We start from the raw sequence: 13,809 nt of genomic DNA, 5'->3' as shown, positions 1-13,809 counted from the left end.
CATACATAAAATTGAGAATGGAAATGGGGAATATGTCAAAGAGATAACAACCCGACTAAAGAGCAGATAACTTGTGTTTAATCTCACTACATTCTTTGTTTGCCGGTCTTAAATCCAGGAGCTAGTGGTCATCTGTTCAAGTTTGTCATATTTGTTTCTGGGTAATCTTCAGTTGTAAATTAAGTTGTTAGTTTTCATTTGAATCGTATAACTGGTACATGTTTGACTTTTATAGCTGCCAGTATCAGTTTTCTGATTGTTGCATATTCTTAAATGCTGCTATTTTTTAACATCGATGTCATTTGAAATGTGGTTGATAGTTTTTCTCATGATCAATCATTCCACTTATCCATATCTGTCAACCTGTCACGATGAAAATGCAGGTCATGACCTGCATTGAAAAATCAAATCTCGGGTCATAACGCGTACATACTTTTTCGAGCTGAATTTCAGTATTTATGGTACATTTTCTTAAAATGTATATCAAAGATACCAAAACATGAATGCATGTTCACTTGGTTAAGTCATTTTAAATCTAATTAATTATTATTTCATTGCACTTTAGAGATTTTTATAAATTTGTGTAACATAGTCTTATGTTCTTTACTTTTTGTAATCATCAATTACAAGATTTTATTTTTGAAATGTATAATTTTATAATGTTTTGAGACTACTAGCTATGTTGCCATTTTACATATCAGCTATCTATTTATACGGAAATTAGACTATGATAAAATATGGTAATTCAGTTAAAGGAAGTATAAATGTAAAAAATAATTTTCAACTGTTTTTCAAAAATTGTATAAAGGTATAAAAATAATGAAAAGTTATTTTTCAATATGTATTTGAATTTTATATTTTTATGATATAATCTTTTTCACCCATAAAACGTTAATATAAGGAATAATTTTGAATGGTGAGAAATAAGGGGAAATAACTCTTAGTTGAAATATGTTTGTAATTTGCAATTTATTTATGACCTAAAGCTAAGGTAATTGGTGTTAATTAACAGTGTGTTTGACACCAAAGCTGTCAGGTGAAGCCATGCACTTAATGGGTCACTTAATTTGATTACATAGCTAGAGGAACTTCCTGTTCATGGAAGAATTACGAATTTGCCGGTATTTCAAAGGAATATTACTTATGAAATAATCTCAAGGCTAAGAAATACGGGTGAAATCGGGTCATTTTCGGAAATCCCGGGTTATTTCAATGACCCGCCGGGTGATCCCTCAGAATTGTAAAATTTCGGGTCACAACCGCAGAATACGGGTCAATTGACAGGTATGCTTATCTTTTAAATTCATAAGGTCTTCATCAAATTGTCAGAGAGTCATGTTTAAAAATTGGCTGCTTTTATCTTTTAGAGAAGTATAAGATTTCCTATGATATTTAAAGTAGGCATAATTTTGATGATAGATAAATAGTTTCTAATGTCTAAACAAAATACTTTCAGAAATATGTTCAGGAGATGTTACCAAGGATTATAGATGTAGCTAAAGTACTTATCCCTATTGATGAGGTATGTATGTAGTAGTAATTTAATGCACATACTGTAAATATAAGATTCTTAGATATTTATTTCGATAAAGGTAAGGATCAACTGCTACAGTTTGATATATGGCAGTTGTAGTTTCTATACTGTTTAAGGAATGTATTGTGGTAAACCGTTTTCCATCAATCTGTCTGTACGTCGTCAACATGTCTGACATTAACTCAAAAACGCTTTCACAGATTTACATGAAACTTTAGTGAATCGATTATATTAATTGACGTGAGCTGACCCTTTCTTTTAAGCTCACCTGGCCCAAACGGCGAAGTGAGCTTTTCCCATCACTTTGCGTCCGTTGTCCGTCGTCGTTAACTTTTACAAAAATATTCTCCTCTGAAACTACTGGGCAAAATTAAACCAAACACTCATCATTTTTTGTTATTATCTTGAATACTATAATAGATAGAGATAAACTGTAACAACAATAATGTTAGGCGAAGTAAGATTTACAAATAAGTCAACACGACCAGAATGGTCAGTTGACCCCTTAAGGAGTTATAGTATTCGTATGAAGCAGAATTTATTCAGAACCTTCTAAAAGACAAAAAGAAAAAGCACCTTGCGAAATTCTTTAATTTTACTTTTCGATCTATTGATGATGTTTTATCGTTGAACAACCCATACTTCAGCCAATACTTACATCTCATATATCCCAGTGAACTTGAAATTAAGGATACTACTGATACTAGAAGGACTGCTTCATACCTTGATCTTTTCCTCAATATTGACGTAGATGGACGACTTCACACAAAAATCTATGATAAACGGGACGATTTCAACTTCCCAATTATCAATTTCCCATTTCTCAGCAGTAACATACCCTCTGCCCCTTCGTATGGTGTTTACATATCACAATTGATACGTTATTCACGTGCATGTTCACACTATACGGACTTCATATACAGGAGTGTGCTCCTTACGCAGAAACTGCTCCAACAAAGTTATGTGGAGGACAGATTAAAATTGACACTCCGTAAATTTTATGGACACCATCACGAATTGGTTGATCCATATGATGTCTCTTTAACCAAACTAGCTAAGGACATTTTTACCACATCTTAGATTGTGGTTTGTCATTATGTCGTCTAATCTTTTAATTACCAAACGTGACTTATTCCCGATTGTGACCGTTTTGCTGAATATGAATTCGCATTACTATAAGACGTGTTTCTGTACTTGTTTATCCCAAATTCATGTATTTAGTTTACATGTTTAATGTTATATTTGTAATTCTCATCAGATTTTGTCAAATGTGTTGACGTCTTCTCATTATATATTTAGGTATGACGTATAGAAAAATTAATCACCTCCTCTTTATTAATTATATTAAATTTTGTACGATTATTTACGTTTGAAGTTGGATTCATAACAAACTGGACATATATATGTGTTACAGTTAATTGCTATTAATAAGTATTGCAATATGCATTTTGTTTTAATAAATTATCAGTATTTAGTTCTAAATCAATCCTAATTCTATCTCATTTTTGAATGATAGTTTTTCATATGTGACGTCAAGCTGTTTCTAAATTTCATAAATTCAAATGTGGCATAACGTTTCTGCCTTTTCGCCATCGTATGTGACGTCACAATTTTTTTAATTACGTTCACGCCTGGACTGATTCGGATGTGTGTCTATTTTGTGATAAACTTGGGTTTAGTTTTCTGTAATTAGTTAATATTTCAGTTTCATTATGTATATCTCTTTCATATTCATTTGTTAAAATTTACTGTTTGCAATAGCATTAAGTATTCTATATAATAAGGATATTCTTATCCCGTGCATAAAAACAATGCCGTATTTGTCAAAACCTTTTCAACTTTTGATCTTCAGTGTTGTACAACTTTGTACCTTTTTCACGTTCGATCTTTTATATCTAGGCGTTATGTATTCAGGTTTAGTTTTCTGTAATTAGTTAATACTTTAGTTTCTTTGTGTATATCTCTTTCATATTCATTTGATAAAATTTACTGTTTGCAATAGCATGAATTGTTCTATATAATATGAATGTTCTTATCCGGGGCATAAAACAATGCCGTATTTGGCGAAACCTTTTCAACTTTTGATCTTCAGTGCTGTACAACTTTGTACTTTTTTCACTTTCGATCTTTTATATCTGGGCGTCACTGGTGAGTCTTGTGTGGACAAGGCGCGTTTTTGGCGTATTGAATTTTAAACCTGATGCTTTTTGTTATCTATTAATCATGTTTTTCTGTGTCTAATATGTTCTCCTATTTATTTGTATTGTAGTCCTGTAATATTATGTTGTCATTTCAATGTTATATTTAACTTTGCCATTAAAGCGCGAGGTTTGGCATGCCTTAAAACCAGGTTCAACCCAACACTTTTATTCCCCTTTAAAAGTGTCCTGTACCAAGTCAGGAAGATGGTCATAGTTATAATATTGCTCGTTTCTCTTTGTGTTGCATTTTAACGTTGAGTCGTTTGTGTTTTCTCTTATTTTTGAGATATTGAGATAAGACGTGGCACGGTACTTGTCTATCCCAAATTCATGTATTTGGTTTTCATGTTACATTTGTTATTCTCGTGGTGTTTTGTCTGATGATTGGTCTGTTTCTGTGTGTGTTGCGTTTCGGTGTTGTGTCGTTGTTCTCCTCTTATATTTAATGCGTTTCGCTCGGTTTTGGTTTGTTACCCCGATTTTGTTTTTTGTCCATGGATTTATGAGTTTTGAACAGCCTTTATTGGCCTTTATAGTCAATTTTTAACCATTTTTCGTAAATCTATTTTATCTTTTACAAAAATCTTCTCCTCTGAAACAACTGGGACAAATTAATCTCATCTTGGCCACAATCATAATTAGGGTATCTAGTTAAAAAATTGTGTCCGGTGACCCGGCCAACCAACCAAGATGGCCGCCATGGCTAAAAATAGAACATAGGGGTAAACTGCAGTTTTTGGCTCATAACTCAAAAACCAAAGCATTTAGAGCAAATCTGACAGGATGTAAAATTGTTTATCAAGGTAAGATCTATCTGCTCTAAAATTTTCAGATGAATCGGACAACATTTTATTGGGTTGCTGCCCCTGAATTGGTAATTTTAAGGAAATTTTTCCGTTTTTGGTTATTATTTTGAATATTATTATAGATAGAGATAAACTGTAAACAGCATTAATGTTCAGCAAAGTAAGATTTACAAATAAGTCAACATATCCGAAATGGTCAGTCGACCCCTTTAGGAGAAATTGACCTTTTTAGTCAATTTTTAACCATTTTTCGTAAATCTTAGTAATCTGTTACAAAAATCTTCTCCTCTGAAACAACTGAGCCAAATTAATCCAAACTTGGCCACAATCATCTTTGGGGTATCTTATTTAAAAAGATGTGTCCCGTGACCCGGCCATCCAACCAAGATGGCTGCCACTGCTTAAAATAGAACATAGGGTAAAATGCAGTTTTTGGCTTATAACTCAAAAACCAAAGCATTTAGAGCAAATCTGACAGAGTAAAATTGTTCAATAGGTCAAAATCTATCTGCCCTGAAATTTTCAGATGAATCGGACAACCCGTTCTTAGGTTGCTGCCCCTGAGTTGGTAATTTTATGGAAATTTTAATGTTTTTTGTTATTATCTTGAATACTATAACAGATAGAGATAAACTGTAAACAACAATAATGTTAAGCGAAGTAAGATTTACAAATAAGTCAAACGACCAAAATGGTCAGTTGACCCCTTAAGGAGTTATTGGCCTTTATAGTCAATTTTTAACCATTTTTCGTAAATCTTAGTAATCTTTTACAAAAATCTTCTCCTCTGAAACTACTGGGCCAAATTAATTCCATCTTGGCCACAATCATAATTAGGGTGTTTAGTTTAAAAAATGTGTCCGGTAACCCGGTCAATCAACCAAGATGGCCGCCGCAGCTACAAATAGAACATAGGAGTTAAATGCAGTTTTTGCTTATAACTCAAAAACCAAAGCATTTAGAGCAAATCTGACAGGGGGTTGAATTGTTCATTAGGTCAAGAGCTATCTGCCCTGAAATTTTCAGATGAATCGGACAACCTGTTGTAGGGTTGCTGCACCTGAATAGGAAATTTTAAGAAATTTTATTCACATAGGTGACGACACAGGCTCTTTAGAGCCTCTATCTAGTTTATTTATTGTTATCATGTTCTATTCTCTCCAATTTGCCCAAATGCCCTCTTTACTTTAAGCTGGTCACATATATTGGCTCTCACTATAAATATGCAAAAAAACATAGCTGCTGAATGTCTTGAACAGTATTTCTGAAACAAAATAAAAGTTTCGATTCTAAAGTGTGATAAAAATATAAAATAGCAAATCTCATGCATTAGAATGTCACATTTTTTTATGTCAACATGCTTCTTTTTTTATTGAATACATATACATTGATATATTTTGTGTATAAATAAAACCTGACATTAAGGACTAAGACAATTTGACCCATTCATATATCATGGACTGAACTTAGAGGAAAATCAATTCGGAAATCCATATTCAAATGGCAAAATCAAAAAACAAAACGCATCAAAAACTAATGGACAAGAACTGTCATATTCCTGACTTGGTACAGGCATTTTCAAATGTAGAAAATGGTGGATTAAACATGGTTCTATAGCGCTAACCCTCTCACTTTTATGACAGTCTCATCGAATTCCATTATATTCACATTGATGCGTTAAATAAACAACCACAATACTAAAATAAAATAGTCAAAATATGGGTACATCAGTCATCATCGTATAACAATTTTAAAAGGAACAATTTAACAGAACACAAAAACATCTACTATCTACGAACACATTGATGGATTTGAGTTTCTGATGTCAGATTTTTTTTTTTTTTTTTTTTTTTATGTCACATAAATTTGTCGTTCAATTTGCATACAAACAATTTTAAAATTTACATAGTCAATGTTAGAATACAGGTTTAAAAAATCAAAAGTATGTAAGAATAAATATCAGAAATAGACCCGAGATTTAAACTAGTCTAAAAGTTATATATAGAGTTTATAAGAATCCAAAAATAGTTAATTCCACTACGCAATTGAATGATTTTGACGTTTGTGGTTCAACTTATATAGTAATTCATAATAAAAATATATCATAATGACATATAATGTAACAATATCATACTGACGGGATCTTTTAAAGTACAGAGTCACGTTATAAGAACAAAAGAAATAGAAAATGTCGCATATACAAAACAAACCACCAACAAATGAAAGCCAATACAAACACATTGACGAGCTGTATAAGTACCAAGCCACATCAAACGGATATTACGTAAAACCATTCAACAATAAAAGTAATATCAATAATAGAACAAAGACAAATGAAAGAACAATAAAACACGTTGTTAAGATGATAAACAACATCAGTACGCAGAATCTACTCATCAAGACCATCGTGTATTATTTGAGAAGTTGATATTGAATATTTATCAACAAGGTCTTGGTACCTTCCGATGAACTTTTTTAGAAAAAGGACGAGACGTTATTTGACATACCCCTGGTTCATCCTGGATCGCACAAACTTATCAGATGGGGCTAACATGGTTAACGAAACAAGAAAATAACTATTTGCATAAAGGGGAAAGCTGATTGAGGCTGTTCCCTCAGTTTGGTCTAGTCTTTTCCAGCACGTTTAACGTGCAATAAACTGAGGCGGGTGTTTAGGGGGACGAGCTTGGGATTGGCTCTTATGCTACCCAGTCCAGGCGCTAATGGATGGCGAAGGGAAAAAGAGGATCCCTTTTAAAAAGCTCTTTTTGAGGCCTCACCATTTTGTTATAAATTTGTACATTAATGATGTAAGAAAGGATGCCGCGGTCGTTATTAATGGGGAAAATCGGGCCCCCGTGCACTGCCTTGTGTGCATGTGGTGGTGATCGTGAAAAAAACATGTATTTTTGGCCAAATAGAAGTAATTTTAAAAATGTGTTAGTAATTTAGGGATTTTATTTTGTTTTAATCAATCTATCCAAAACTCTTCATCGAAGATATGGATTGAGGACTTACCTTTGAAATATACGCCATATTTTTTTACCGGAAGTGTCAACTTTGTATTTAAATATTTACAACAGAATGGAATTAGTGGTTTTTTGGATAACTTAAAAACAACATTTTCTTTACATGTTGAAAAAAGTTGAATATTTAAATGATAAATTGATATTTCTATGTCTGCCATTTTTGATTATTACCGGAAGTTAGGGTTTTAAAGATATACGTCTTATACCTTGTATCCATGAGAAACACTAAAGAAAGGTTCCTGCACTATGTAATGATAGAAGCAATACGTTAAAACACACTTCAAATACCCTCCTAAGACATAAGCTTATTTTAGTACAATGTCCGTCATGTTGGATTTTACCGGAAGTAGGGTTTTTAAAGACATAAAATCTATATAATATATCCAAAAGTAGTAAAAAACAAAGGTTTGTACTAAATATTATGATGGTAACACGATAATAACACCTATTCACATACTAGCTTATATATTGGGCTGATTTAAGTATGATGTCCGCCATTTTGAATTTTACCGGAAGTGAGACATTTTTTTTCAAATGCCTCCCTATCTGAAATCAAAGAGTAATAGTTGAGGAAGGTCTATGCTAAATTTATGCTTGTAGCAGGATGTGCACAATTTTTCACAAAGCCGCCGTACAATGACCTATGACCTTGAAATTGAGGTCAAGGTCAAAGGTCAACTTGACGTTCTAGATTTTGACCTTTGTTTTATATTCTTTCTTGTTCATTATAAAACAATTAAGTCTTCTGCATTTATCTATGAATCTTATTTCTAGCTCACCTAGCCCGAAGGGTACTTATTAGGAAATTTTGCTGTTTTTAGTTATTATCTTGAATATTATTATAGATAGAGATTAACTGTAAACATCAATAATGTTCAGCAAAGTAAGATTTGGAAATAGGTCAAAATGACCGAAATGGTCAGTTAACCCCTTTAGGAGTCGTTGCCCTTTATTATGTCAACTGTTAACGATTTTCATAAAATTTGTAAATTTTTACTAACATTTGCCACTTATAACTACTGGGCCAAGTTCATTATGGATAGAGATACTGGTAATTGTAAATTGCAAGAATGTTCAGTAAAGTAAGATTTACAAACATATCACCATCACCAAAACACAATTTTGTCATGAATCAATCTGCTTCCTTTGTTTGATATTCACATAGACCAAGGTGAGTGACACAGGCTCTTTAGAGCCTCTAGTTTTTATATCAGTTTCAGGTACTAAAGTACATCAACAAGGAGTGTTTCTAACATCTTTTTTAAAATTTCTTTTTATTATCGAGGTGGAAAGACCTTCAATTGTTCTCTGGAGAATTGTTTTTTTTAAATAGTAAAAAGTAATTTTTAAAATTAGAGCTATCTTCCTTTGTCCATAATTGTAGTTGAATCCACTACAACCTATTCTCTATACATTCAATCTTGACTGACAAAATTAAAACAATCTTTAACCTTTGGTGCTTACAGGCACTTTGATTAATGTTCCTTAGTTTTTTCCCTTTATAACTTTATATGATATACAAGCGGAGGCATCATGGACACATTACCCATGTGTATTATTAAAAAAAGATTGAGTCATGCACGTTTACCAAAAAAAAACGTTCAACTCCAACCTTTTGTCACTTGATATTAGAAAAAAAACATTGAATTGTGTGCCCTCCAACTGGATTATGGTACTATTACTCTTAGATTGTTCATAAAAAAGATGTCATTATATTGACCCGTGAAATTTTGTATTCAGATACAATCTACTATGCATCATCACAATTTACTCTTGTAGTCTAGTCAAAATAGCATTTGACCTAAAAAAAAAATGGCAACAGATTTTTTTTGTGTATTTTTCAATTCCAACAGGCTTTCTTTGTAACATAACAAAATTCTACCAAATTACAAAAAAAGTCTACCAAGATATCTGAGTGGGAACATAGATTTTTTGGGGTGAAAATAGCAAATTTGTCAAAAATAGCCAAAAAACGAGAATTATTTAGAATAAAACATTCATATTTAATGATAATCATTATAAATCAAAAGTTTTACAACAGGTTTGCAGTGATTATGAAATGAAATAATGAAAAATATGTTTTTTTGTTTTTTTTATAAACATGAAATTTTATTGAAAATATCCGATTTTTTTTGGAATTTGAAAAAAAGCCTTTTAGAATTGAAAAATAACAAAAATAATTCTGTTGCAAATTTTTTGAGGTTGGCCACAATTTTCATCTTTTTTTACTAGACTAGTGGATGTTAAATGTTATGTGACAATGCTTGAGTAATTGAACTTAAACATTCACCCATCTTTATGTTTATAGTCCACATTACTTAAGGGAGATTTACTTTTCTTTGAGTTTTTAATTCAAATGTAAGCAAAACGTGAAAATATTCGAAAAAATGTATATGTATTTTTCAGGATCAAGCATGTGAAGTTCTGGAAGTATTTGATGAGATGTTAGAATGTGAAGTAGCCATGCTTGTTCCCCATATGAAAACAGTTGTAGATTTTTGTATTGAGGTAATTGTATGTTTATTTACAGTTTATTCCATCTTCATGCCTTAATATCATGTACTGTAGTATGACGCTAGATTAAAACTGACGAGGAAAGGTAACATCCGGCCACTGAAAGCTTTATTATTGTGAAACCAAGGTGGTTGGTTGGTCTAGCCCGTCAGATACAGTGCGGGCGATTTGGTGTCACAATATCTCAGTAGCATGAGTTCGAATCCAGGCGAGGGAAGAACAAAAAGCAAATTTACAGATCTAACATTGTTGGGTTGATGTTTAGACGAATTGTATATATACAGAATGTACATACAGAATGTACACAGCCATGTATCACTATCACTGCTGATGATCCGATGGATAAATCTGTTGTAGTTTTCACTGGTTCAAACGTACTTATATATATATATATACAGATTTTACCTTACCACCAATTATATTGTCAGATGACTTTTCATAGTTGTTGCCCTAGCCTTGACTGGCAATTTTTACACATCATTTGCCTCTTCTGTATGAAGTGTTAACTTGTTAAAAAGTCATCGTTTTTGGGGGAAGACGGCTTCAAGCCTTCAATCCCCAATGGGGTTGACCAGAGTGACATTCCCTCACATCATTCATTTTGTTTTATAGTGTGGAAAACCCCCCAACAAATCTTACTGAGAATGATGAGATGGGGAGACACAAATGAATAAATTGACTTTAAACACTTTTTTACACATTTCCCTTCCGTTTCTCTATATCGTATATTGAGCTCTCCTTTACACTATTTACGTTTCTTTTACAATCCGGAAAAATCAGTATAACGAGATATTCTAATTATATCCAACCTACATTATATTTTATAGTGACGTCATTGTTGGAATGCCACACTACGCATAAGCAGGGATATCCTTCACTGGTTATTTAAATCATTCTCAAAGATTGTGCACTTATTAAAAAATAGTATTTGTTAAATTTAAACATAATGATGGTTGCTGTAGATGATTCAAACATCAACATGCAATACTTTAATTTGTAGGTCAACAACTTTCAAAGTAACCAAAAGTCCGAGGGGCTACATGAGATTGGGGAGAGAAACGATTTTTTCCATTTTTTTTCTGTAAAACTCTGTTTTGATAATCTTCCTCCAATTCAGGAGCACCTCAATTTATGAGCTAATTATCCACTAGAATTAACACTTAAAATGTGACATTTAGTATATGATAAGTAGTCTTCCATTAAAACTAAATTTTTGTGTACCAACATAATCATTGTAATAGTAACAAAAAAATTTACAAATGTTGCATTTTGTAGTTTAAACCTATTTACTCATAAAATTTTACAAATATTTCAAAATATAGGATTTGGAAACAAGCTTCCCACAGTTAACATTTTTGTTAGTACCTGTATCCCTGTGATGAGAGATGTAACTAGGAACTTTATCAATGGAAATTTAAAACTGAATAGATTTTTCAGTCCTAACTTTCTTAAGAAAAAAAATAAAAATCTTAAGAGTACTGTCATAAAAAGGGGAAAATGGCCCTAGCCTGCAGTTCAGTCGTACACTATTAAGATTTCAAAAATAGTCTTAGTTGTTGTTAAATGACAGAATTCAACTGGTTGAATTTTAGATAATTAACTATCAACTTTAATTGAATGTTTAGATTTAGAACATGCAGGCAGATCTCTTCCATTGGTCTAAATTGAATCCTAAACTAAAGAAACAAAATTTCATTAAACAACAATTGTTTCAAATAGAGTCAACCTTCCACATGTTTTAGCTGTTCTTTTTTTTTCATTCTTTATATGAAGACTATCAAAAGATACCCCCCCCCCCCCCAAAAAAAAAATGAAAAAGAAACAAGGGCCGTCTTTCCCTTCAGAGCTATTCTGCTCTTTGATTTAATAAGTGGGCTCAATTCTGTCAAACTTTACTTGAATATTTCTTAGTGCATCTGGTTTGTAAATTATATCTTGGATTATAATCTATCAACAACAAAAAAAGAAAGTAAAATAAAAAAATACTGAAATTAGAGGGAAATCTACTCTGAAAGTCCATAATCACATGGCAAAGTCAAATAACAAAACAGATAAAAAACGAATGTACAAGAACTGTCATATTCCTGACTTGGTACAGGCATTTTCAAATGTAGAAAATGGTGGATTAAACCTGGTTCTATAGCGCTAACCTTCTCACTTTGATGACAGTCTCATTAAATTCTATTATATTTACAATGATGCGTGAATGAAACAGATATAATAAATAAAATAGTCAAAATATGGGTACAGCAGTCATTGAGTCTTATGCTAATAACAGAACAGAGGTGTCAGTATATGTTTTTATGTTTTTCCAAACAGACATACCAGTAGTGGGTGGGAGCAGAGAATTGCTAACATTGATGCTGGAGTCACATTAACCTTAAATAAGTTAAAATGTCAATTTATAAGATGTTATTTTAGCTCACCTGAAGGGCTAAGTGAGCTTTTCTCATCACTCTGCGTTCCTTGTCCTTTGTTGTTGTTAACTTTTACAAAAATCTTCTCCTCTGAAACTGTTAAGACCCCTTTTTGGCCCAAAAATATAACAGTTTTACAAAATTGTTAAAGTGTAAAATTTTAGTTATTTATAAGACAGTTGAATGTTTCTGCTACATAAATATGGGCTGTTTTTTACAATACAATGCACATGTATGGGCTTGTAGCACCATTAAGTCATGCTAAATTACTGAAATCTTCAAAATTCTATCATTTTAGTTAAATTTTAGCCGGTTTCCCTGTAAAACGAAAGTGGCCGCATTCGTGTTCATCATTAATATTTAAATGTAAGTTGTATTTTATGATAATACATAACATATATAAAGGCTGTGGCTGAACACGGATGCGGCCATTTTCATTTTTGACAAAAAAACATCTGAAAAGTGACGTTTTTTGGCATATTTGAGATTTTTCATATATTAGCTTGAATCGGATCGTTTTTATGCCCCACCTACGATAGTAGAGGGGCATTATGTTTTCTGGTCTGTGCCTCCGTTCGTTCGTCCGTCCGTCCGTCTGTGCGTCCGTCTGTGCGTCCGTTCGTCCCGCTTCAGGTTAAAGTTTTTGGTCGAGGTAGTTTTTGATGAAGTTGAAGTCCAATCAATTTGAAACTTAGTACACATGTTCCCCATGATATGATCTTTCTAATTTTAATGCCAAATTAAAGCTTTGGCTCCAATTACATGGTCCACTGAACATAGAAAATGATAGTGCGAAGTTCAGGTTAAAGTTTTTGGTCAAGGTAGTTAGTTTAAACATATTTATTTATAGTGGATTGGGAAACAAGTTTTGCAACTTATATTAATCCCTTTCCACTTTGCGGGTGCGAGTGCTGCCTTGTAGCGGCATTAGCCTACTCTTTTTCGAATTCTACAAGGGTGTCTTTAACATGGAAGAGATATGGCTCTCTCTTAACACGGGTCAGCCATTTATCGTCCCCTTCCGACGGACAATCATCAGGTAGTTTTTGATGAAGTTAAAGTTACATCAACTTGAAACTTAGTACACATGTTCCCTATGACATGATTTTTCTAATTTTAGTTCCAAATTAAAGTTCTGACCCCAATTTTCACGGTCCACTGAACACAGAAAATGATAGTGGGAGTGGGGCATCCGTGTACTATGAACACATTCTTGTTAATGACTAAATCAGTTAAAATCTTCCACTTATACTTATTGAATCAAGTGAAATAGACACTAAGTGTTTAAAAAGTGGGCAAAATCTTTCG

General features: G+C 32.6%; 1 protein-coding gene across 2 annotated transcripts in view; it reads left to right on the top strand.

Moving 5' to 3' along the window:
- Positions 1 to 13,809, top strand: part of LOC134721346 (importin-4-like) — a 338,068-nt gene that overhangs the window by 112,155 nt on the left and 212,104 nt on the right. For both annotated transcript variants that reach the window (XM_063584285.1, XM_063584286.1), the window contains exons 8-9: positions 1,457 to 1,522; positions 9,977 to 10,078. In XM_063584285.1, the coding sequence (XP_063440355.1) occupies positions 1,457 to 1,522; positions 9,977 to 10,078 (168 nt within the window). The remainder of the gene's footprint in view (positions 1 to 1,456; positions 1,523 to 9,976; positions 10,079 to 13,809) is intronic.

Source organism: Mytilus trossulus, chromosome 6, assembly GCF_036588685.1.
Source record: "Mytilus trossulus isolate FHL-02 chromosome 6, PNRI_Mtr1.1.1.hap1, whole genome shotgun sequence".
NCBI classification, from domain to species: domain Eukaryota; kingdom Metazoa; phylum Mollusca; class Bivalvia; order Mytilida; family Mytilidae; genus Mytilus; species Mytilus trossulus.
Note: the sequence above shows the minus strand (reverse complement) of the source record. Positions and strands in the feature narration are given on the sequence as shown.